The 27,550-nt window shown below is 34.4% G+C and overlaps 1 protein-coding gene across 5 annotated transcripts; it reads right to left on the bottom strand.

The window, feature by feature from the left end:
• Nucleotides 1-597: 597 nt before the first annotated feature.
• LOC106057514 (uncharacterized) lies at nucleotides 598-26,709 on the bottom strand. 5 transcript variants are annotated; one of them, XR_008778370.1, is made up of 6 exons: nucleotides 14,022-14,471; nucleotides 11,682-11,911; nucleotides 11,046-11,321; nucleotides 9,667-10,207; nucleotides 3,651-9,372; nucleotides 598-3,559 (listed from the first exon to the last, which is right to left on the bottom strand). XR_008778370.1 is itself a non-coding variant. In XM_056032044.1 (5 exons), the coding sequence occupies exons 2-5, from the start codon at nucleotides 11,808-11,810 to the stop codon at nucleotides 6,977-6,979; spliced, it is 3,342 nt and encodes a 1,113-aa protein (XP_055888019.1). In that variant the 5' UTR covers nucleotides 11,811-11,911; nucleotides 26,494-26,709; the 3' UTR covers nucleotides 598-6,976. The 5 variants fall into 5 exon arrangements, 4 of the variants coding, with proteins under 4 accessions (XP_055888019.1, XP_055888016.1, XP_055888017.1 ...); XM_056032044.1 differs by lacking the exon at nucleotides 14,022-14,471 and adding an exon at nucleotides 26,494-26,709 and having other exon boundaries at nucleotides 598-9,372; XM_056032041.1 differs by lacking the exon at nucleotides 14,022-14,471 and adding an exon at nucleotides 21,247-21,955 and having other exon boundaries at nucleotides 598-9,372.
• Nucleotides 26,710-27,550: the final 841 nt, after the last annotated feature.

Here is a 27,550-nt window from a genome sequence, read left to right as displayed (position 1 = left end):
TTTTCGCTTGAAAATCTTGTCCCTTTTTTTTTTATCTCTTCAAAATAAAAAATAAGGTTTGTTTGTTTTACTTTTCAGATGTTCCTTCACAAATGAAGATTACTGTGTCCTAACCCATATCTTCTGCAGGACAGCAGGGTTGAAAACTAGGTCTAGAGTGCATATCATATGATCAGATCATTATAACCTCACTAACAGTTCAATCTAAATAGGGATTCACATGGGAAAATTCCATTTCATTGTCATATAATGCTCATTAATAATGCCTTTCCTCTGAATCTACACTTTGATGTTATGGTCTCCTAGGCATTTGTTCCTATCCAGCTCAAACTGTTCTGCTAAATACTCAGAATGTGCAAAGTGTTCCATTAAAGAAAAAGTTAAATTCCACCTTTCAATCTATGGGGCAGATGATGTTAAGGTCATCTGTTTCTGTGGTCCATGGTTAACGAGGGTGTCATGTAGCCAGCACAACAACCAACCACCTTTACTTGTCCCCAACTATTAGAGCTAGGTGGACTCCCAAATATCAGCCACTTGGAAATCACTGCTCTAGAAATAAATTCTAACTCTAACAAGTAGAAATAAAACAAACAGTTCTCAAATTTAAATCATTTTAATCAAGTATCTGAAGAAAAATATCACACAATAGAATCAGCTGACAAAATATGATCAAGAAATAAGACATGAGATCATAGTTATGAATACAAGTGACCGACGGGACGAGTAGTTCTTTGTTATATTCTGAATGTGGTTTATAGATAGTATGACTACATGAATATAGTAACACAGTTGACAATAGCAATAGTAACAAGATTATACATAGTAGTGTAAGTTGTCACTTTTAAATAATAGATGTTGGCTTTTAAATAGTTTATACCTGAGATCTGAACTAAATACTAGAATAGACAACATCCATAGAAAATGTGCATGCAAAAAACCTTTTGAAACTTCAGTTTTTCTCCTTCAATGTTAACAAAATAGGGGATCAATCAAGATTAGAAAAATTGTATCTTTTGTCCATTTCTTCCATTCAAAGGTCAATCACTAGTTTCAATAGCCCCCTTTATATTTCATTGCAAACATCGAAAGTGCACATAATCTATCACCACAAACCCTCCCAATTAATCTGGTAAGCCCTATCTTTTCTTGTCAGGCTAAGTACATTTTAAGCCTTGCTTACTGTTTGTTGCTGCACAAGTTAAGCCCATGTTATTGCTCCTAACATTACAAGTAAATAATTAAAAACATGTTGGATGAGCAGAAATTATAAGTGGATCTACACACAAAAGAAATAACTTTCTTAATTAATAACAACTAATTAATGAAATGACAAGACTATTGCAAATGAATTAAAAAAAAAAAAAATTTTTTTTTTAAACTTTTCAGGATATTTACATCATTCAACAGGACAAACAAATATTTCTCTGAGATAGATTAAGCAAAGAAGAAGTATGAAAATGTTAACTAGAATAAATGTGGAAAATAATGCCCAGTTCTGAGAAATGAAATCTATGTATACTACATTTGTACACATACAAAAGTTTGCTCAAAATCTTTCTTTCCATAACAGATCAAAGTCCACATTTCACATAGAACATGTTCAAACCTGCTACAGACCACATCAAAATATGTCACTGTCCAAGTCAAAGCAGCCTCACAACACGATTCTACATGCTCTGTCCTTGTATACATCTAAAACTAGCTGGTCGATCACAATGCAATTACATCACACAACTTGTCAATCCTTTCAATTCAATAAACCCAGTCAACACAGTACAAAATCAAAGTAAAGCTGGTGCCAAACTCATTTTGAAATTTCAAAAATTTTAAATAATAATAAGTGAGACTATTGTACAATTTCTAAGGATACAGATAAAAAAAAGGTATGTATAGAAGTATAGTTGTGTTTAAATTTACTAAATTCTATCAATAAAATACATTTAAAAAAAAAAACTTGATGAATGAAACTATTCTCTATTGTATCTTAATGTTCTAATAACAAGTTTAGAGTTATAACTTTTACTTCCATGCTCCAGTCTGAGCATCAATCAGGATCAATAACAACACGGCTTAACTTCAATTTGAAGTCTCACTAGTTTCACACTTCTAAATAATACTCAACTTGTCACACACCAAGTCGAGATAAAAATCTGATTAAAAAGTATTGAAAAAGTAAGACGGTAGTGACAGTCTTGCAGTCCTTTACAAAACATTACATTGCTAAATTGTGGCAATACAAAGCATGAAAGTATATGCAGTTTGTTTTTTTAAACTACTTACTAAAATACAAAATTACAGAAAAATTAACTATACATATTATTTATTATTATATATTATTTATAGTTCAAAACTTAAATAATTGTGTCGAAATAATGCCCAAGTTATTACAATGTTTTACATATAAATTATACGTATAAATACATTTAATCATATTAAATAGTTTACAAGGATAATTTAACAATTAAAAAGAAACTTGTTGCATGTGTTTTTGCTTTGTTACAATTTCTTGTTAGATATATATATATATATATATATATTTTTTTAACTTCAAAATGAATAGCAAGATTACAATTTAGTTGAAGCTAGAGCAGTTATAAGGAAACAATTGATTGATATGATGTAGACAATTGTAGGACATGTGAAAAGAATAAAAAATGTAATGTTTAAGAAAAGAAAGCGAAAACAAAACAAAAAGAAACAGCCAGGTGGAAGGTCACAAACAATGTCTTTTTACACAGAGTCTGCCACAAGTCTTGTGACCAGTTCTGTTTTAAGGATTCTTAAGCAATCCTTAGAAGCTAATTGCAAAAGCAATCTTCATTAAGGTTTGGCATAAACTTTGGCCATGACAACTGAACTGATTCTATTACCAGCAACCTAATTATTTTCTGTAATTATAAGTTTTGATTTCATTTAGTGCTTTATGCCATAAAGATTTTAAAGGATTATTTTTTTTCACTCTTAAAAAATAAATAAAATAAACAAAAAAAAAAAAAGCAATTTTTCTTTTCCATTTCTAGTGAAGTACTCCTTAAATCCTGACAGATTTAAATGTTCCTGATTTATTTGAAAAGAACTAAGCATTTCACTTAGTTATTGAAGATAATGAACTGAACTGAATGTACAGATGAGAAGAAATAACTACTTTGTTTAAATTTTATCATTTTTTTATGAAAAAAAAAAAGTAAACTTTAAAGTGAGACAACTGTCTTAATAAAAACAAAAATAGTTATATTTTCTAAATTTAAACAAAAATAGTTATAACTACTTTCTAAATTTAAGCAAAAATAGTTCTATTTTCTTAACAATTTTAACTAGATTAATGCACTGAAACTTGTACATGAATTAACTTCTAGCAGTCAGAACACAGTCTTCTACACTTCATTTATCAAAATAATGAAAGCAAAGACTTAGAAAACCAATAAGAAGAGAATGAGCTTTGAGCCACAATGATGAAATGTGCCAATGAACAGAGAATAAAAAGATGGTCAAGTCAAGTGTATTTATCACATTCATAACTGTCTCTAGTCTCTCTTTCCCTACTCAAAGATTCAACCTAAAGGACAAGTAGTATGATGGTCAAATCAAGTGTATTTATCACATTCATAACTGTCTCTAGTCTCTCTTTCCCTACTCAAAGATTCAACCTAAGGTGCAAGTAGTATGACATACCCATCCCTTTCATAACAGAAAATAAAGGAATGAATAAAACCTGACACAGGAAGAACAAATTTGCTATCATATATATGTTCAATGTCTTTACAATGCACAACATGCTTCTCACACAAGATATTCTGGCTAAGTACGCACATAAGTTGTATAAAGATACAGCCTTATAATTAGCAATGTCATATATTCATTGAGGCAGAAGCCTTCTGATCTTTATGATTTATCAATACCTGCTGCCCAAAGAAAATAGAAAATACAAAAGTGCTGAAACAATGAATGATGTAATCATATTACCTATCAATAATGGCAGCACTAGGTACACTAGTTATAATGAGAGAATATAGGTGAATCAAATTAGGCAAAGTAATGGACAGCTCTGTCCAATATTTAATTCACTATTTTCTATCATTAAAACTATTGTACCTAGTGTTGTCATTATTTATTAACATGTATAGCCAAAGAAATGAGACTATTGTCTGCTTTTTTATCCGAGGCAATTTATTTACTGGATTACTGAAATATTTCAGGAGGAATTTTGTTTTTACTGCTGTTAAGATTTTTCATTTCTAAGATGGGTTTTTTTTTCCAGTGAAATAAGGGGAACAACAAAATGAATGTTTTCCTTTTTTCACTGTTTTTGCCTGCAGCCTAGGAATAAAATAATTCAAGGGCTCTTCAAAACCTGGTGGTTCCTGAAGAAGTGGGTGTGATCACTTGATGTAAATGCTAGTAGAACATCGAGATCACAAAACATTTGTTTAACATACTCTTTTTTTTTTACTCCTGTCAGGGGGGGAGGCCAAGAGCCAATCTAATGAGCTCAACTGCTTGTGGTACCTCTACATTCCAGCACAAATATACACAATACATTTCAAGTAGGAATGTTTGATAAGTTTAAACCTAACACAAACACAATCCATTTTAGCGGTTTAGAAAGTTAAGTTTTTGTTAATTCTTGTACCCCCCCCCCCCCCAAAAAATATATATATGTCGATGATAAAAAAAAAGACTTCTTGATGGAACAGAGGCAGCAAAATGCACAGAGTTGGCATGAATTTTGCAGCATCGTTACACAATTACATATCATTTCACAAGGCCTGTTACACAAACAAGTTGACAGACTAAACTAATGTACTTGATCACCAATGATCATAGTTAAGATAAAAATTGTGATTCCAATGCTGAGATACACCATTAAGTAGTTGTTGTTTTTTTTTGTGGTTGTATGGCTACCTATGTAATTACTTAGTGGATTTTGTTTTAAACATAATCATTTAATGAACTAAAAAAAAATTGCATATATATATATTTATTTATATTTTATTTAGACAGGAATATTAAAAATAAAACTTATTAAGGTGCTCAGTATATTCAATATGTCAACTATACAATGCAAAGGACTAAGATTTGCATTCTTCAAGTTTCAGATTGAATACACTCTGGCGGAAATTATACTACAGTAACAGACATCAATCCCCTTTGTAGTCGGATATAAAAATGTTTCGTCAAGGATAATAAAGATATACTATTATTATGAAATAAATATATTTACAGGTTGTATGAACCACAAAGTGTGTCTATTTAGTCTAAATGAAAATATGTAGAGCACTGAAAAGCCTTACTAAAAATGATCTCTACTTACAAATTGTATTAATAAATAAATGATGTGCCTGTTTACATACTGAACCTTTTCCCTGTGCTTAACAACAATTAGATTATTTGAATTATTTCTGTCTAAAGCTGTAAAAATGCTTCTTTCAATCAAATATGCACAGACGCAAACGATCTCTAGTAATATATACAAATGTATACAGAAGTATATATAATATATTATATATATATAATGTCATCATACTGATACTTCACCACTCCATAATCATACACATTTACATTTGCCATTTGTGTTACATCCAATGTGTCTGTTTCTTTAACTGGCCAATTCAGATAATAAATGCTTTCAACAATAAAAATCACAGAAAAAAAAAAGTATCACTTACAGAGGATTGAGTCTGCAAGCTTTTGTTATGTATAAGTCTTTACAAGCCCTGACAATTTACAAGTAAACAACAGACTCTCTGATAAAATCCCCTTGCGCACCTATTATTGCTGGTATAATGATATCCTGATATAGAGAAACTCAAAAAAAAAAAATTTAACAGGAATTTCGTGTTGTGGTAGACAATAAGCTGCGTTAAATGAAGGTCAGGAATACATCTGTACTCCTCTATTGCTAGTCAGCACATCACATAAAATGATAGATTCACAGCTTTTATTTGCTTGTGATTTTACCCTCCTGACTTCTGATGATGTTTTAACATTATGTTTACAACTAAACAGAAGGTAGAAGAGAAATACACTGCCTAAAGAGAACACACACACACAAAGGAAAGGATCTAAAGGCAGTTCTGGTTGTCTTAATATTGAACTATTTCAGAATTAGATAGGCATGATCAAATTAAAATGGAGTCAATCGCTACAGATAAAACTTAAAATATATATGAAATGATACATTTATATGCAGAGAAAACACACAAATCTGGGCGGACAGAGAAACAATCACCCCGTATCCAAACAAAAAAAAAAGAACCAAGTCCAAAGAAAATGATTATCAAAAGCCAAGTCAAGAAATGAAGAAAAATTTGCTTTCCAAATAGTCCAAAACTTCCTCAGCTTGCACCCACTCAAATCAAATCATCAAACAAAGAAATTTTGTTTAAAAGTTAGCACTAGTCTAATTAATTAGTAAATTAGCGAGTCAATCATCTATCCATAAGGACAGTACTTGAAGCATGCATTGTAATAGAGATATATTTACACTAGATCCCTTGGAAAGAGAAGAATGTATTGGCTAAAGAATAAATCTTTTCATTTTATGTGTAAATACAAAGTGTTGAGTTTCACCCGAGGAGCATGAGGTAAACAAGTTCATGTAAAAAGCATCACACAGCAAAACCCTGGCTAGAGAAATAAGGAAGTCAACATTAACACACCCAGCACCATAAAGCATGGCCACTAAGGCACCTCTCTTGATGCCAAGCCATAATTACAACAAATCCAAGTTCTAATGGCATTATATCTAGTGCTATACTAGCTGTATTAATATGTATATAAAGTTTTTATACAATTGTGAACAAAATGAGTGTCGCAAGCATTTGATTTATATAATATATAAATTTATGATATGCAACTAACAAAATTACTACTTTTTTTTTTTAAACTTTTTATAATTATTAAAATAGAAAGTATTACTGAGTTCTCAAAGGGCAGCAAATGACACATCATTTGTCAAACACTCAGACTGCCTTCATCTTATTTCCATTACCAGATTTTTTGAAGAACTATCATCATCATCAATAATTAACTGGCTGCCTCTGTGTTGTTCTGACACCTCATTCTTGACTGGTAAGGCCATAATAATTCTATCATGTGAGCCATGCAAGAAATTATCCATAGGTTCTGACTTTATTTCCACACCTTTCGAAAAAGCTGTTGTATTATTACCATGTAAGGCCATAGGATCTATGCTGAAATAGCCGCTGCCTGTGTAATCGTAAGTTAGGTCTTTCTTAATGGAAGATGGATGACGGAGCATGGCAGAGAGTGATGGGCTGGAAACGGCCCCATTAGAAGACACAGAAGATGCTAAGGAATTTGGCGATGGGGCACAATTGTTGGGCAAATGGACAGTCTTCTGCGGGGAGCTTCCAGAGTTAGTTCCTCTGTCTGTAGGAGTGTGTGCTCTTGGAGGATGCATCAATGATGATCTTAAAATACTTCTTGTGTTTGGTGCAGGTGGCCAGATGGATGGAGGTGATGGTGGATAACTGGTGGTGGCAGATTTTTTCGGCCTTCCTGGACCAGCTCTCTTAGGACTGGGAATGTGGTTAGGTTTAGCTGTGGTAAGATTTAAGGCAGAAATAGTTGGTGGTGAGTTTCGGACTGGTGAACATGCATTGCTCAAAATATGATGAGGATGCTGTGGCAATGGTGGTGATGAAAGATTTATAGCTGATGACTGCGCATTAGACATCGGACTGATCTGAGGGATAGACCTGTTGAGAAGACTGTCCATAATATCAGCTGGCACCAATTCCCTGACCATCTGAGTGCGCTCTTTGACCAATCCACCAGACCCACTCCATTTGTACCCGCACTGAATCTCATCACCTTGTACTGGGGCACCAGGTCCGCCCCCTTTACCGCATTTCACTCCCTGCACAATCCGACTGGCAGAGGAGGCCACCACTGACTGAACCTGAGAAACACTGTTATTAGACTTCCTGTCAATTTTATAATCACGTGCACTGGCAAACATACGCGCCTGCAAATTACAGTCTGACTGTTTGTCACTGATGACACTTTCAGGAGGCTGTGCTGGCGCAATGGGAGCAGCTTTCGACATCATCATAATGCATTTCAACAGCTCTTTCTGATCTTCTTTACCCACTGGTACCAAATTGTCAGAAAGTCTTGGAAGTGCCCCTATTTGCATTTCCTGTGGAATGTTTGGACTTAATCCCATCTGTTTGGGTTTGGACAAATCAATAGCTCCACAGTCACTGCTGGATGCATCACTGACAGACACAAGGCTTCTGAGGATGGATGGGCAACCAGCAACAGGCAGGTCAGCAGAACTGGAGCCAAACGGCTTCTGTACATCAGAACCGTTGAACAAGACAGACTGCTCATGGCCAAGGCCTGCAAAGAGCAGCGGCGGCACAGGGGGAAGCTTTGCACCTGAGGAGTCAACCAGCGCATCAGAAGTTTTACTGCAAACCACTTTTCCGCCAGAGGTGTTGTGCTGGACATGATTAGAAACAGTTACATTATAGGAATGAGGCACGGGGTGAACAGTACTGGATGACACAAAAACAGAAGCAGATCCATGCGGAGAAACTGGAGCATATGAAGTAACATGAGCTGTGGTTACATTAGTAGGAGGGACATGAAGGTTCAAACTAACACTGGACAACAGATCCAAGTTTCTAAGTAGTGCTGTATCATGTGATGATGGTGAATTATCCATTTGTGTATCTTTCAAGTCACTGAGTTTTCCTTTAGATTTTTTTGTAGCCAACCGCATGCTTTTTCTAGACTTTTTAGCCCAACCATCCTCAGAAGATGAAGACTGTGGTACAGGAAGAACAGCTGCCACTGCTTTACGCTTCCTCCCAGGGCCATCAAGGTTTGTTCTTTTCATATCATCTAATCCACTTCCTGTCAAGGCTGCAGCTTCCAACAATGTCTGCACAGCGGCAAGGCCATTAGAGGGCCTATTTACATCATCACTAGCTGCAGGTACAGAGTTAGAACTTTGCTTTGAGGAAGGTTTACTATTTGATTTGGTCTGTTCTTTTTTCACAGTCCTAGCTCCATTCATCGATGGGATTATAACATCTAGGTACTTTAACACCATCCTGAGAGCATTTTCTGAAATGGCTGGTGAGTTCTTTTTATTTTTAGGACCAGCCTGAGGCTTAGAGCTGCGAGCTATCATTCTTAGCAATGAAGACGTTTTTGTGCCAATTGTGTCTTGTCTCTTTGAGCGTAAACGATCCTTCCACGAGCCTGGCAGCCCTTCATGACGCTGAAGGTGGTTTAGAAGGCTGGCTGGTGTGGAAAATTGTTTCTTGCATTGCTTGCAGACATTGCATTTAGACTTTTTTTCCATTTTGTTGTTGACACTTTCAGATTTTATGTCTGAAAATTACAAAAATAAATTGATTTATTTATATAGTCAAAATTTTACAAATAAATTTTTTGTAACTGAAGTAAAAATCAAATGCTTTTCTTTTAAACTTGAAAAACAAAATGCTGCTATATTTTTAAAAACCTTTCTCTTTAACCAATCATCTTTTAAAGATTTCATTAAATTACCTTAATATATAGGAATCAAATACAGTCTATAACCATGATAAATTTTTCAAATTGAAAATTATACATGAAAGTTTTTAATGCATGTACACAAACAAATTCAAAACTAAAATCACAAACCTTGTAAAGATTCATCTGGAAATCCAAGAGTTTTCTTTTTATACTTCTCTCGTAGCATTAGCCTCAAGGAAGAAGTGCCTGACTTTATTTTATCTATCAAGGCATCAGATTTGTTCTCAGCAGAAGCAACCCCAGACAATCCATTACTGTCAACTGGACTTAATTTTGAATAATTATTATGGAGCTCCCCAGAAGTCACTCTCTTTATGTCCTGTTTCAGATTTGAAGACAAGGGAGTTAAAACTTGGAAACCACTGTGTGGTGGCACAGTCTCTCTAGGACAAAGCCCATTATTATCTTCTGTAACAGCGACATAAATTGTTTTGTTTGGAATGTCAGCTTTCGTGCTGTTGGCATAATTTTGTGATGAATGCGGTTGCCCCATAGCTGCTGCTGCTTGCAAGCACCGCTGGCATATTGCAATACAGGATGCTTTGGAGTTCTTAATAACTGTCTCAGAGCACTGGTAATATACTGGACAGTTGGTGGACTGATAGCGTTTGAATGGAAGTTTGTGCAGCATTACGTTCCTGTTAAATGTCTGACAAAAAAAAGAAAATGTTTTAAAAAATGTCAAATCCCAATCATAGTCTATGCATAAATAAAATGTTCAACTTTTGTCCCTAATAGAGTAATAAAGATGATGCAAAGTTCAAAGTTCATCTGTAACAAAGACCAGCACAATGACCCACACCTTTGCTTCCCCGACAAATGTTATGTACCCATAAAATTTGAAAACCCAAGCTTTCACTAGGAATTTTAAATTAAGAACCCTTGTAACAGAAGGCTGTCCCCCAAGCCCACAATGATTCTTGAAGATATTTCTATATTCTTTACATAATACAATTATCATACTATGACTAAGTTAAAACAGATCTGCCAAAAAAACACATTTGTATCTATCTAGGCATGGGACAAATACTGAAATACTTAGACATAAATTTAACAGTACCTAAAAACGCAAGACTGTACAGTAGGATTACATGAGAAGTTCTCAATTTTATTTCTCTGATTATTAATTTGTCCTTGCAACAACTCTTTCCTTTTCTGCAATGTTGTTCACAGTGGGATAAGCCACTGCTAATATTATTATAGTGTAGGAGAGTATGAAGATGCCACTTTAAAACTTGTGGGTTTAAATGAAGGTGGAAAAAGACTGTCAGCTGAACTGGGAGGAAATAAAGTTTCATGTCCTTCAAATCACACAATTTGAAACTGGGAAGGCATCAGCTACTAGCAGTGGGCAGTATGGACCATGGTGCTGATCACACATTAACATCTAACTACAGAATCAAATGGACTCTTACTACATAATTGTCATGGGGGACCCGAAAATTAGAAATGGCAACCTTATTTTCAGAAACAACTTCAAAACTTACTTTTCCTATTAAAAAGTTTTCTGGTATTCCTGGGCAAAAGTAGAAACCTTTACCAGCCACCAGCAAAAGCAGCTTCAACAACGTATTTACTTCAATGCAGCCTGTTTTAGGAGAGACAAATGAGACTCTCTGAACAGGTTTAAACAGAATGGACAGAAGACTCTGCCCAGATGGATCAAGTGTCAATGTAATGGGATCAACTGGTGGGCCAAAAATACCGAAAGCATCACTCCTGTAAACAACAACCATTTCTTGACCCTTCTGACCTCTTGTAATCTGAGGACAAAAATTGAACTGCATTAATATTTTGCTAATAAGAAGAAAAAAGTAAAAGATTCAATTTATAAGACTGATGTATCTTCTTTTGCTTTTTTTTTCAACTCTTGAAGTTATTTTTTCACTTCATTTATTAAATTCCGTTTTAAGGATTTATGCTTTACCTTTAGTTAAAGAATAATGCTGAAAAGTAATGTAAAAACTAATTGGCATTAATTCCATTAAGTAACAGTATCAAAAATCTAAACCGAAAGCATTCTACACACAGCCATTGATTAAAGCATTGGAGTAAAAAGCTTGATTAGCATCGCAGAACCCCACTGTTTGCAGGAATACATATAAATAGCTATTCAAACTTACTCTATAATCAAGATTGACAAATTCTTTTTTAATAACAAACAGACACTGCCAGAGAATGTCACTGGTGATAAGGTCTGTCTGTGTTGATGCCACAATCATTGTTTGGTCTGACTCTGTAACTGCATCCATAATGTTATTTCAATAGTTCAAACATATTTATTCAGTAAGTCAACACTCTTGTCACATCTTTCATGTCTTTTTTTACTTTTCAATTCACATTATCACATGACCTGGATGAGAATACAAGTATTATTAACATGCAAAATTGTAAGACTACTAGATGTTAAAAAGTGTGATGCCAAGAAATAAGTTACTCATGATTATTTCCCTTAACCTAGGATTGAAAGAAATTCAAATATATATAAATTATATACTGAACAACAGGTTGCTTAGGTGTGAAGCATTAATTATGAGAATGAATATCCTAATGTTCTTTTTGAACAGAAATGACAGAACTTTTTTGAACTGTGAACTCACCTGAATAGAATTGTTAACTACATGTTAAGTGTAAGTAGAACTACATGTGAAATTTTGCACTATCATATTTTATATATATATATAAAATATGAAAACGCAAAATTTGACATGCAGTTCTAAAACAATAAAATGCATGTATTTAAATTAAATTTAGATACCGAGTGTGATATTGAAATTCTTTAGGCAACCAACATAACCTAAAACGAAGTTAAAAATTAAATAACGAACACAAGGTCATCAACTTCTTGTGCTTCCTTCATTCTACTAGATCCTATTTCTCAATTGATTTTCCTATATTTTTTTCTGATTCTTGATTAGCCTTTAAAGTTGAAAGAAGGAATGAATGAGACAAAGAAAAGAGAAATTGAATTTAATGTTGACATTGTTTAATATTAATTATTATTATATGAGTATCTGGAATGATTCCCCTTGACTAATGGAGTGAATGTTGGATTGTTATGTGTTATTAAATGTGAATGTTTTCTAGAGATTAGATCAGAAAGTAGAGAGAAAATCTAATATTTAATATAATCTAAGACTAAACTAAATTCTATATATATTTAGATTTCTCTAATTTATAATTAGTTGTATATTAATCTAGATAGTATTCTATAGACTAGAATCTATAGTCACTATAGACTATCTAGATTCTAGATTATATTGACACTATTGTCTACTATTGATAGATTTTGAGTCTAGAGACTATATATTATATAAAAGAAAATTATATTATATAGAGTCTAGAATCTAGATTTAAAGGCTATTTATGAGTTTCAGTCTAGACTCTATACTCTAATTACTTATTTTAATATAAAAATATAAATATATCTCTAGATCTATAAGTATTCTATATATAGAGACTAGAGAGTATAGTCAGTATATAGACTTGAGTCATACTCATCTAGTTAAAAGACTAACTAGACTAGAGACTAGACTACTAGAGTATATATTTATAGAGACTAAACTAGATTACTAGACTCTAGAATACTCTAGATCTAATCATTATATAAATTTAATTATAATTATATAATTATAATTTGGGAATATCAAGTGACTTTTAGTTTTAAAATTTATTATAAAGTATAGATCTAAGACTTCATTAGTTAATTTATATAAGACATCTATAGAGTCTACTAGGCTACTACTTTACTAGGTTTCTAGATAGATCTTGTCTATATATCTATAGTCAGATTATCATTCTAGGCATTCTAGGTCAACTAGGTTTTTTAGTTTAATTTATAGACATAGACTAGCTAGAGGTCTATATGACTCTATATTATTATTATATATATAGTATATAGAAATAGAGTCTATCTAATAGAGTATAGTATACTAAGTATAGATAGTAATCTGATAGTATAGTCAGTATTATTACTATTATGCTATGGAATAGAATATACATCTACTTGGACTTGATTTTGATTGACTTGAATATAGTTAATATAGAATAATAAACTAATAAAGATTATATAAACTTATAAAGATTATATAAAATATTTGTATATATTATACAATTTGGGAATATCAAGTCCAAGTGACTTTTAGTTTAGGAGTGCATATATATTAAGATTATTATTAAATGTTATCTTATATATGATGGTTGACCCAAACATAATAAATAAACATACACTACAGTTTTTAAAAAAATCGACCGCGACCGTGTTGACCTAGATCTCTAATCTAGTCTACTTCATGTTGGTTTATTACTCGATTGGTGGAAAAAAAAATTCCATGAAATCGGTCTAACGTGGAAGTGACATTTTTAAACATAAAAAAAAAAGTTTCGAAAAGTCATTAAATGAAATGTTTTTATTGTTGTTGTTTTTTTCTTAATTAGATCAAATCATTTAAGGAAAAACCCACCGGATATTGCCATTGACAACACATTCTTGCATTTCTAATAATTCGTCAATTGAAGTTAAAAGACACCATATTGTATTTGCGGAAGAAATATGTGACATAGGCTAGTCCTGCATACCCGGATATATTCGAATAAATTTTTTGATTGGCTGGCTGGTTTTACTTCCGAAGGAACAGCACACACACATACAGATATGTGCACATACACACACACATACAACACACACTTGTACACACGGCTCCCGGGATCAGACGAGTTTTTATTTGTTGACTATGTCACAGTCTATACAGCATCACACTCGGTCAAAAAAATCAATGAATCAATCCGTCACAATGAAAAGAAAAAAAAGTATTTCTTTCAACGAAAGCTAGCAGCTGTGTTACTAATTGCGGTGCAAGCTCGATTATAACACATGTCGGCTTATTTTCTTGAGTATTTGGTTAGCCGCCGAACTAGTAGGCCTACAATGCTTCGTGTGCTATGGGCTTATATTGGCCTATATATATAGGCCTATAAAAATATAGATAGATACACAGTTCGTTTGACTTTTTTTTTTTTTTTGGTCATGATAGTTTTATTTTGTTTTAAACATTAATTTACAGACCAAATTTGAAGGTCAACGTCAAAAACGTAAATTATTTTCTTAAATATAAATATTATTGATCGAAATGTTCTTTAAAATATGTTTATGCCATTGACACTGACATCTAGATCTAGGCTTATACTTTCCTTCTCTCTCTCTCTCTCTCTCTCTCTTTCTATCTATATGTGTATAAGGGATGGGGTGTTGAAGTAATTCAAGACTAGTATATTGCCTGATTCAACAGCGGCTCATGGAGTGTCCGATTAGGGTCGAGCTTGGGCCCATTTCTGACACTTAAACCAACGGAAAGAATTTTGCCCAGATGCCAAGAATGAGTGATTCTCTTCACCGACCCATATGTCCGGAGGGGTTCAACGACAAATCGTTCACGACTTTTCGTTCACGCGACTATTCTTTCACCCGACATATCGCTCACCGACTATTCGCTCACAGACAACTTGTTCACCGACAGTTAGTTCACGACAAATCGTTCACACGACAAATCTTTCACTGACAATTCATTTACAGACAAATTGTTCACTGGATAGTAACATATTGTTAATATTATATATTCTCGTCGCCTGTTTAATTTGTTTATATTAAAATTTTTGTAGCTATTTTTTTTTAATTGATTGCTAGATATCTGGCCTAATCCGAGTTTCTTTGTTAATTTTTTTTTATTCTTTGTTAATGAGGACAGTATGTGATAAAAATTATACTTAAAAGAAAAATGAGATCTTACAAGCTAGCTGAAAAATTTTAAAAAGCGGCGCGGCTTCACTTAACTATAGGCAACATTTTTTACTTTCTGGTGAACGAAATGTCTGATGAACGAAATGTCTGGTAAACGAAATGTCTGGTAAACGAAATGTCTGGTGAACGAAATGTCTGGTAAACGAAATGTCTGGTAAACGAAATGTCTGGTGAACGAAATGTCTGGTGAACGAAATGTCTGGTAAACGAAATGTCTGGTGAACGAAATGTCTGGTAAACGAAATGTCTTGTAAACGAAATGTCTGGTGAACGAAATGTCTGGTGAACGAAATGTCTGGTGAACGAAATGTCTGGTGAACGAATAGTCGCGTGAACGAAATGTCTGGTGAACGAAATGTCTGGTAAACGAAATGTCGGTGAACGAAATGTCAGTGAACGAATTGTCGCGTCCCCGTCTGGAGGTCCTCCATCAACTGGATGATCATTTAATCACATCCGTTTTCATGAGACACGACTTCTTAAGTCAGCGTCAATGGTTCCTCCTCCCACAATAAGGCCGGAGGCCGAGCCCCGATGGGCTCCCCCATGAGGTGTTCCTCCCGAGTTTTTATATAATGTACCGCCACTAGCCGTGTGAGGTCCATCACCACTCGTATGACTCCCACAGGAGGAGATTCGTTGGCAGCGGATGAGACTGGTTAGCAAGCCTTTCTTTAATCCTACCCACAGTTGTTACAGGCCGTTGTCTTGTACCACCAAACTGTTGGTAGACAACTAAACCGTTGTAGGCGTAACATATCTTAACTAATAAACTTGAAATGACTTGAGTAACTTCTTTGAGCACAATACTAACTATACCGTTATTTATAGACAAATTCAACTTGTGATAAAATGAAATAAATGTATTAAACTTTAAATTTAAATCACTCCAATAACACAACCGTTCAGTCTCACGTTCTGGAGCTGTCTGTCCTAACTTTGACCGAATAACGACAATCCCACCTATGTTGCATCATTCACAACCAATCGCTAACCTTTTCCCACCGTCACCATAGAAACGCAAACACCCAATAACGCCCACATGCTACGTACCTTCACTAGGGTGCACAGAGGGTGCAAACTAAAGGCAGTTAATCGGTTACATACTTCGTCCTAGTTATTTGTATTTTGGGTGTTTGGCACATCGGTACAATTTGGGCCATGTCGTGCCTAGTTAAATGTATGCACTAAAATAGAGACATAGTAATCAGCAGGCCTAGATCTTAGGCCTCTGCATTATTGTTTTTTTTTTAGCAGTTGGAATTTTCGCAATGATTTAATTTGTTTTCTTTCTTGTGTTTTTTACTATTCATTTTTAATCTTAATTATATTTCTAAAAGCCCCCAATCACTCATCACTAATTATCCCACTTGATGTGGACGACAAACTACGAGAAAATAAAACCTGCTTTTACTTATCTTTGGTCTACGACAACAAAGATATTTTTATGATCAAAACCGCAGCGGTTAAACTTACCAAAAGCGATTATTTATCCGCAATTTCAACATGTTGGAAAGTACAAGATTATACTTCCGTTTTTAAGCACACTATTTATGCGTAATGTCCTCGTATTCAAATAAACATGAGTTGGCTCAGTCGGTAGAACATCAACCTTATAATCTGAGGGTCAAGGGTTTAAATCCCTAATTGCGCGTCATTTTTTTGTTTGTTTTTATACATAGCGTTTTTTGCACAATTTAATTTTAATAATTTGATCTTCATAAAAGCAGCCATCTGCTTAATATACCATCGGATGGCTGCCTGGTCGTGTCGTGTTGACTTTGGACTGTCGACTCGATGGTCCCGTGTTCGAACCCTGCCCACCGCCATCCCTTTGGGTCCAGGATATAAAATCTTCAAACCTAAAGGAACTTCACAAATTATGTAAACGAAACAAACCATCGCAACTTGAGATATACACAAATAAAGAATAATACAATGAGTTCAATAAGCATCGATATTACTAAAGGAATGGACAAATTGAAACAATAAGCAAAGTGGCAGAGCTAACAAAAAAAAAAAATTAATTAATTTAAACTGTCAATTACAGATCTATATAAAAAAGAAATTAGGAGTATAATTCAAAATGTGTGTCAACTAGACTCTAGATTCACTTAGCTATTTAAAAAAAAAATTAGTTGAAAGCATTTAAAATAAAAATAATCGTAAAAGACAAACACGAGGATTCTAGAAATTCTCGAAAAATCAAATACGAAATCAAAGGAAAGAAACTGCTATAGCTAGTCTGTCAGTTATCATGGTTCTAATTTAAAATGTTCAGCTCTTTCTATGATTTATACTTAAAGCAACACGAAGACCCAAAGATAAGCCCTGTCCCAAGACAAGCTTTAAAGACGAAAAGGGTATTTAATTAGACCCCAGGCGGACAACGAATTTGTGGGGAAATATGCAGGACGCAGCTAGGTTTGCATAGTCCCGTAAAATACTTAATCTTAAAAATCGATTGTTATTCATTTAAAAAAAAATGGAATCAAATTTAGTATTCTGTGAATCAAACAACATAACGTGAAGTATGAATTTACCCGGCAGAATCATTTAACAGCTTAGAAATTAAAATAAGACTACTTCTAGTGCCTTCTATGTAGGTCGGTGATAATTTGTTCCGAATGAGTGCGCACAATAAAAAAGTACGTTTCCTTGAAAACTGCCGAAATTTTCCCCGAAAACATAAAATTGTGAAGAGCTATGTATTAGTCCCCCCTTCCACCTTTTTTACCATTCCTCTTTCTAAATCCTTAGAGTGATACGTGTAAACATATTATTACGACACTGACAGAAGTCATATGCAGTTCCCTTAAGATACTACTTGACACTGTATGTGTAATTGCAGGCCGCGTGGCTACTGTAAACAAATGTTTGTACATTATTGTTTTTGTTTTTTTTTTGTTGTTGTTGTTGTTTTTTTACATGTTTCGGATGTTCCTTCATAGTTCAAGATAATCTACTTCCTATTCCAAACCTCCCGCAGGACGACGGGGGAAGGCAGCGGGCAGAGTAGCCTACTATTCCAGGACCATGAAGACGACAGTCTAGCGCGCATACCGCACGACCAGGCAACCATCCGTAAACTCTCAATGAAATGTTTACATCTATACCAGGAGGCTCGCGTTGTTTCGAGTCTAGATGACGAAGCAAATCATCTTCCAAGCTTAGTCCACATTGATTACAAGTAAACATTTTTAAAAGGGAGATAATACAAAGCCATTGCTGATGTACACAAAATTCAGTCGCGCGTGTATCCTGTCTGACTTCCGCAACATAGGCTTACCGGCCCTACATTCATACTCGCATACATACTGCCTATGTTCCCTTATTATATATCTTTAGTTCTCCTAAAGTCTGCCGAAAATGACAGCATCAAATATTTGACTTTTAGTGGTTAGATAGATAGATAAATAGATAAGCAGACAGACAGACAGAGAGATAGATAGATAGATAGATAGATAGATAGATAGATAGATAGATAGATAGATAGACAGATAGATAGATAGATAGATAGATAGATAGATAGATAGATAGATAGATAGATAGATAGATAGATAGATAGATAGATAGACAGATAGACAGACAGACAGACAGACAGATAGATAGACAGACAGACTGATAGATAGATAGATAGATAGATAGACAGACAGACAGACAGACAGATAGATAGATAGATAGATAGATAGATAGATAGATAGATAGATAGATAGATAGATAGATAGATAGATAGATAGACATGGATGGATAGATAGATAGATAGATAGATAGATAGATAGATAGATAGATAGATATAGATGGATGGATAGATAGATAGATAGATAGACAGACAGACAGACAGATAGATAGATAGATAGATTAGATAGATAGATAGATAGATAGATAGATAGATAGATAGATAGATAGATAGATAGATAGATAGATAGATAGATAGATAGATAGACAGACAGACAGATAGATTAGATAGATAGATAGATAGATAGATAGATAGATAGATAGATAGATAGATAGATAGATAGATAGATAGATAGATAGATAGACAGACAGACAGACAGATATTTATAGTATTCTCAGTGTGTGATCTTCCTTATGGAGTAGGACAGCTATCTGGGAGCAAACACAACTCAGCTTGAGTCGGGATCCGAACTCGAGGCTTCTTGATATTTAGCCAAGCGTTTTTGTTTTCTCTCAGCCACATATCCCAGGACGATGACACTCAAAACATGCGAATAATCAAATGTAGAAAATCAATTAAAATGTTGAATTTCTCCTACCAATTTCCCTACATATATCATTCATCATGTTTATTTTTAAAATCAAGAATCTATTTAAAAAAAAAACACAAAGACTTTCTGAGGGAAATAGTTTTACATACCGTTTCTAAAAATACCCTGGATCCTCAGTTTGTTACTAAGATTTAGATCTAGCCCTTGTAACATTTCCTTTCAAACTTTAATATTTGTCTATACACGAACACACGTTTTCATTTAATTATTTCGTATTTCTGGGGAAGGGCGCGGCAAGATTTAAAAGAAAGTTAGTGTTATCACACAAATTCAGAGGCGGATTTTTCGATTTAAATGTGACAGATCGACTGACAGAAGACACACAATTAATAGCGGCTTTTCATCTTACGGGTGCTGCTAAATAGTTTTGGCGATGTACTTGTAAAATGAATGTTTCCGCTTCTGCTAAATGTAATCCGACAATTATAAATTTGGTGCGTTTTTTTTGTTGTTGTTGTTGTTTTATTTTACAGCGCAACATTCATGCTTATAGAAATGGTCCTTTTTTTGTGTGGAACAGGGAGGAAAGGAGGTACCTGGGAGAAGGCTTCCGTGCTGCCCTTTTTTTAAAAAGTGATAAAGTTTATAAAGTAATATATATATATATATATATATATATATATATATATATATATATATATATATATATATATATATATATATATATATATATATATATATTAACTCAAGTTGGGATTTGAACTAGTGCCAGTCTCGATATGTAGATTATTATGAAAACATATCTCCCCTGACGTTTTCATAATATATATATATATATATATATATATATATATATATATATATATATATATATATATATATAATAGTGTACTTTTATGAAAAAAACAACAAAAAAAAACCTGCTTGTATATATTTAATTTAAAAAAATAACGGCTAGCTTTCAGAAAACAAAAAAGTAATCATTGTATGTGATTGTATCAGAACTTTCGAGAATGTATATTATTATTATATCGGATTTTCAATATATTTTCTAATTTCTGTGGTTTAAACGGGATGGACGGACAGATAGACCACACAAAAGTAATAGCGGCTTTTCTTCTTTCGGGGAAAGCTAACATTTTTTTGTTTGCTGTATACATTCTAGAGCTTATAAGAGAGAGCAGTATTCATTGGGGGGGGGGGGGATGCGGGTTAAAAAATAATTATTATTATTAAATAAAAGAAGGGAGAGGTTATCATTCCGAGCTTGTAAACATTTATATTTCGCCTTCATTAAAACGTCTTGGGGAAACAGGTTTAAAGTCTTTTTTTTTTTTTTTTCACCCTCAATTTGGAAAATTAGTTAGTGAATCATTCAGCTAGGATTTTGGCTTTTAAATACAAATATATATTGTTATTATTATAATAGTCTCTCAGCTTTAAACTTTCCAATTCTAAATCGTTTCGGACGTCCTTATCGCCTAATTTTAGAATCTGTTAAAGAATTACAAACAGACCTAGATCTAGACATAATTAATATGCAAAGAAACTTAACAGCTAAACGTAGGCTTAAACAAAATGAAATATTTCAAAGGAATCTTGAAAATAGATGTAATAATTTTACAGTTACAACATGAGTTCGTAGAAAAAAAAAGTACACACTTTTACCTGGAACCGGTCTGAAGGTCTAATTCTCAGAATTAAATCTAATTATATTCGAACATCACTTCCGAAGTCTATCGACAGTTACGGGGTTAGTGCAGTGGGCTACACTGCGGTTACCAGTGTAAACAAAATGATTCAGGAAGCATGGTCACAATAGTCTAATCTTAACAACGTAATGAGAAGGAAGTGTGTACGCTGTTTTTTTTTTTCTTTTAGCAGGAAGTAGGGTGTTATTATAATATTATTGGGTAAACGCTTTAGCCAATAAAACACAGTCATGCCCACTGTATATGTAGGCCTATCTACAATGAGTGAAGAGGTTCTCTATGCTTACATTATACCGTTACAGCCATGGTTTACTTATATGCTTGTTTCCCTAGGAAATTGCTTAATTATAGGCGTTCGAAAAGTAAAGGATGTTTCAAATTTTTAAAATATAAATGTGGCCAGAAGGTTTATTATAGTTTCCGCATATCCAGATGTGACCTACTAAATAGATGTTTTTTTTTAAAGAAAATGCTGAGCTGATATAATGTGTAGCATTAGAATTATCTATGCGAGGCCAACGCATTTGAGTGCAGGGTGTGTAGGCTATATATGACACACCACGTAAGCAGCACAAGACACGAACTTCACCGTGTTTTGTGTCTGAGATTATTTGTTGTAAAGGTGAATTCCCTAAAAGCTGAAGTAATCAGTAGAAATGTACGGCGTTCAATATGGTTATTTATCTTTGATGACACGTTATAGACATATCTATAAAAAGACTTGTTTTGAATGCATATAGAAGAAAAAACATCTTTTTTTTTTAAAAAATCGTGACTTTGTCGATTCGGTTGACTGCTCCTATTCATTGAATCAGTTATCCGACATATGCGGGAATACATGCTATGTTGTGTTGTGTGCCTACAAGAGAAGGAAACAGCTTGATAGGTGTTTCCTTAGAACTATCTCAACTAGCCTTTGGTGTAGCCTTCCCGACAGGTTATAGACTGTTTTATTTTTTCAAGGATGATAAAACATCACACATTTAAATACGATCAAAATAGTATCTGCCTCCTGTCATTCTAATTTCTTTGATCATGTGACTTTGTATACTTATACTGTATAGGGTTACCAGATGTCCGGCACAAAAAAGGGGCCATGTTCTCCTTTTTTAAGGTCGTGTCCTCCGGCCGGCCGGCATTAGCCCAAAGTGTGAAAATGTCCGGCTTTTTCACTGTTGTTTACTGCGATGACATGCAATCTTTTAATTGACTTAAATACTTCATATCGTCTGGTTTAAATGCAAACATTCCTTTAACATTCAAATATGGAAAGATGTAAACTTTCATTGTGCTGATGAGTAAAACCTCATTTATAATAAGTGGCACGATGATTGCATGTCATAGTGGCCCGTAATACATAGCAATCATCCAGTCAACGTCGAGGGCCTACGGTTGTCATGTTTGTGTTTACTAATTAGTATCCAGGACATGGGCATAGCCAGGATTTTTTTCGGGGGGGGGGGGGTTGGGGGGGGATTTTTCTCTCCCCCCCCCCCCGCCCCCCCCTCGCGAAAAAAAAATATTTGTATATATGTATGTGTGTGTGTGTTCATAATCTTTATTACATTCTGACCCTTCATTCTTTTGGAACACGTTTATTGTGCCCTAGAATAGGTTCTTCCTGTAGTTAGTGAAAAAATTGTTGACTCCCCGCCATTGCCAGCAAGGGGCTCTGGGGGAGCTCTAGGAGCTCACCCTAGTGCGGGGCGGAGCCCCGCCGCCAAGCACTATTTCTGGCATAGAATGCCAACAAAATGCATATTCTGAGGTATCTACAGTGCATTTTCCTGCTATTAAAAAGTCTTATTTCAAAAATGTATGTGCTATTTTTACTAAGACTAAGACCCTGCAGCGCCGTTCGGAGCATTAGCCGTCAAGCTGTTTCCACAAAAATCTGTCACTGGTAATTTCTGAAGCCTCTTCCCACCTACTCCGAGGACCTCCATGAATGTGTGGCGCCAAGTTGTACTAGGATGTCATCGCAACTCTTATTATGCGTAATTTATTTAGTCGGAGAACATGTCCCGCAAACCCCATGCAACGCTCTGTCACAATTTTACTAAGGGGTCGACTCCAGTCCGGCATATGATTTCCTTGATTTAGACCCGATCTCAATAACTAACTCCTAAAATCTCTCTTAGCCATCTTTGTTGAGCCACATTTAGTGTTTTTCAATTTCGGCAGATCACTATTCACTGCACATTATTAACGGAGCCCCGCCACTGGTAGAAATGTGTAACCTCTCTTGGATACGCTCTTGGAATTGGGTGACTGTAGTTTGCTTTAGATTTTATATCGAAAAGTGAAGTTTTATCGTCAAAATCATCTGTTAGAGGTTTAAAACTAAAAATCTCAGGACTTTGTTGTTGTTTTTTAAATTCAAAACCCCATTTAGCTACGATCATAGAATTTGGTAACTGTAGTTTGCTTTAGAGTAATATTGAAGATAGAGGTTTTCCACCTCAAAACGCTCTGTAGGGGGATTTTAAAACTTAAAACCATCTGGAGGAAAGGAGTTTAAACTCAAAACCCCCCTATTCGCTTGGCTACGCTCAAATAATTTTAGTGTGTAATTTGCGTTTTTTTTTTATATTGAAGCGCTATTTTTTAGCATCAAACCCTTGTGAAGGGGGATATAAACTCAAAACCCCTTTTGGCAACGCTCATAGCATTTTAGTGCGTAATTGCTTTTTTTTTTTTACATTGAAGATGTATTTTTTAACTTCAAACCCCGCTGGCGGGGGGTTTAAACTCAAAACCCATATGGCTACGCTCTTAGATTTAAGAGTGTGTAATTTGCTTTTTTTTTTTATTGAAGATGTATTTTTTGCTTCAAACTCCACTGGAGGGGAGTTTAAACTTAAAACTGAGTCAAAACCCATTTAGCTACGCTCATAACATTTTGAGTGCATAATTTGCTTTTTTTTCATATTGAAGAGGGGGTCTATCGTAAATTTTGGAGGGGTTTTTTAAATCAAAATCTTCCTTAACTGTGCACTTGGAATTTGGGGATTATCGTTTGCATTTTTGTGTGTTTTGTTTTATAGATTTAACTACAAAAACCCCTGGTAGGGGGCTTTAAACTCAAAACCCCCAGGTTAGGGGTTTTAAACTCAAAACCCCCTGGTAGGGGTTTTAAACTCAAACCCCTTTAGCTGTGCTGGGGCAAGTGATGGTTTAGTATTAAAATCTCACCTAAAATTAACAAAAATCAAAGCAAAAAAAACATGTCACTAAAGTGCGTTCCCCCCCCCCCCCCCCCGTGGTAGGGGGTTTCAAACTCAAAACCCCCTGTCAGGGGGTTTCAAACTCAAAACCCCATGGTAGGGGTTTTAAACTCAAAACCTTTTTGTCTGCGCTGGGGCAAGTGATGGTTTAGTATTAAAATCTCACCTAAAATAAAGAAAATCAAAGCAAAAAATCAGTCACTAAAGTCCGCCTGGGGGGGGGGATTTCATTTCGGGGGGGGGGGGGGGGGGTTGAACCCCAACCCCCCCCCCTGGCTACGCCCATGATCCAGGATGTCTGCTACCGTAGGTGCTAGTAGTAAAGTAAAAAGGAGATATACATGCTCAGATGTAGTAAAGACTAAGTATCCGTGCTTTTGTGATTCCTACGTGCTTGGTTGCAAACAAATGCAGCTCTGATATAGAATGTCATGTTGCCAGCACAAAACGCCAAAAAGCTAGTTTTTTTTTTGCAAAGCTTATATCAACTCACTCTGTCTGTCTGGTAAAAAAGTAAAAAAAAAAAAAGTAAAGTACCCCTTTCAGACCTTGCGATCTATGGGGTAGATGATGGAAAGATCATTTGTTTCTGTAGCCCACGGTTGACGATGATGTCATGTGGCCAGTACAACGACCAACCGCCTTTACTTTTCCCCAAACTAATGTCAGGTGCTTGATCAACTCACTCTGTCTGATAAAAAGTGTGTACACGCTATTTCCCCCACACCCATTCTCGGATCAAGTTGAAACTTCGCACAATTATTCATTTGGCATAAACAAGACATCAATCATGAAAAAAGAAAAGTAACCAATTAGTCAATATATTAATGGTCATTAATTATTATGCTTTATGTCAACAAGGGATACTAAAACTTCTGTATTCACAAATATGGCTAAATTTGTTGGGTTTAGCCCCCTTAAATAATTGTTTACACTTTTTCTCCGATAATTAATTATTGGTTATTAATTATCTCGTTTGTTATCGAATAAGGGAAATAACATGTACAATATTAATATGTATAGTTTTTAGGGCGGTGTTCCTCCCCTACAGATAAGCTCTTTGTTTTATAAAAGGATTTTTTAAATATTCTGTTTCGTTAATGTGTACTTTGTATTTTCGGTCCTCCTTTGTAAGGCTTTGTTCTTCTTTATGTCCTCCCTTGGTATGTAGGTGTCTTGTAATCTTATACACTGAAGTGTTTTTGTTTGTTTTTATTGCTGTTGTTGTATTTACCATTGTCTCTTTTATTCTCCTCATGAATGTTTGAAGGTGTAAAGCATTTTTTAAATACAATATGAATTGGAGATGTAAACGATTATAACGCATTTCAGTACTTTCTCATGAGATATACTAAATAACGTTTCCATGAGATATCCTAAATAACGCCAAGTACTGTCGGAACGCTTTGGCATTAACTTTAAGATACACCTGGCCGTGATGTTGTCTCAATGGCCCAGCTTCGAACCCTGCCCTCAGCCATCCCCATTTGACAGGGAGGGTTTGGTTTGGAAGTAATAATCTGAAAGAACGTCTGCAACATGTAAAAAAAAATTACACAAACGTATCTAAGCCACGAAACAATAAAAGATTTTTGTCCAAGCTTAACGCACACGTTATGTCATCATGTCACGATGACTCGCATGTTGTAGGCCTACATTAATAAGAAAACATTCTTATACCCAGAACTTTTAAATACAGCGTATTGTCTTTTGATGTCATAAAATCTATTTGAGGCGTGTCGATACACTAGTGTTTAATTTCGTTTCTTATTTGCTTACTGGTTGGATTTTTAAGCATGTACAAGCAGCTAAGATTAGTATTAAGCAGAAGTAACAGACACAACCCTCTGGAAGACAGGTGTAGGTCTAGACTCTAGACGAACAAAGACAGAAAGGGAAAGAGATTCAATTCAATTGCTCCCGTGCGTTTCGCAATCACAACAAATAAATTTTGACATTTAAGAACTTACTTATGTAGTTTATTTTATTGGTATCAGGTTAAACGAATACAAACTGTAACAAACAAAAAAAAAAAACGATCTTCCTAGCTCCATCATGAAAAGAATAGTACAGTATTAGAAGCTGAGACAGCGCCATGAACTAAATAGAAGATCAACAATCTATAATTTTATTTTAGTCTTCAGACAACACCTATACACAGAAAAGCGTGTAGCCTACTATTTTCTGTTTCATATTGAAGCAAGGAAGGCCACTAGGGAAGCGAAACTTCTGTTTATGATCAACGAACCAAGAAAAAAAAACGCCAAAAGAAGTATTCTTAAATTTCTTTTTTTTTCCGGGAAATCGAAAATGGTGGTAAACTGTAACATGCAGGTTTACTTAGTAACTTGGTAGTCGTTTTCCAGGTAAGATTTAAAGATCATTTTGAAAAAAGCTTTGGCCTATATCAACTCACTCTGCCTGTCTGTCTGTCTGGTATTATTTGTGTACACATTTTCGGACCAAGTTGAAACTTTGCACAATTATTTATTGTGCCAAACAAATCATGAATCAATTTAAAAAAATAACTAATTAGTCAATTAATTATTATTATTAATTATTTTTTGTGGAGTCAATCCCCCTATTACGTTTTGTACACGTTTTTTTTTCTCTCACTTCCCATTCTTGGATCTAGTTGAAGTTTTGCATAATTATTCATTGTCGATGAAAATACAAGAATCTATTAAAAAATAAAAAAAATTAACCAACCAGAGATAATTAATTAATTTTGTTGTTGTTTTTTTTTTATAGAAAAAGAGAGCTATTCCTGCATTATTGAGATATACGATTGCGATTTTTTGCGTTTTTTCCCCTTAGATATGCTTTATTTTAAAAAAACGATTATTTAACAAAGGTTGATTGTTAATGATTGTATTTAAGTTTTTGATGGTGTTTTTAAAGTAGAAATTTTGTAGTGGTCAGTAAAAGACGTAATTTAAAAAAAAAAAAATGATATAGCTAAATCTGTCAGTGCTCAGCTTGCGTTGTTTATTGAATGGAAGTTGGAAAATATTGTGGTATCGTAAC

The sequence above is a fragment of the Biomphalaria glabrata genome, chromosome 6 (genome assembly GCF_947242115.1).
Source record: "Biomphalaria glabrata chromosome 6, xgBioGlab47.1, whole genome shotgun sequence".
NCBI classification, from domain to species: domain Eukaryota; kingdom Metazoa; phylum Mollusca; class Gastropoda; family Planorbidae; genus Biomphalaria; species Biomphalaria glabrata.
Note: the sequence above shows the minus strand (reverse complement) of the source record. Positions and strands in the feature narration are given on the sequence as shown.

Excerpts from the sequence above, each read along its gene's own strand:
- LOC106057514 (XM_056032044.1), bottom strand. The coding sequence starts at position 11,810 with ATGGATGCAGTTACAGAGTCAGACCAAACAATGATTGTGGCATCAACA. Across the intron at positions 10,208-11,045 it reads AAAACTTTTTAATAGGAAAA|ACATTTAACAGGAACGTAAT; the intron begins GTAAGTTTTGAA and ends TTTTTTTGTCAG. Across the intron at positions 9,373-9,666 it reads TCCAGATGAATCTTTACAAG|ACATAAAATCTGAAAGTGTC; the intron begins GTTTGTGATTTT and ends TGTAATTTTCAG.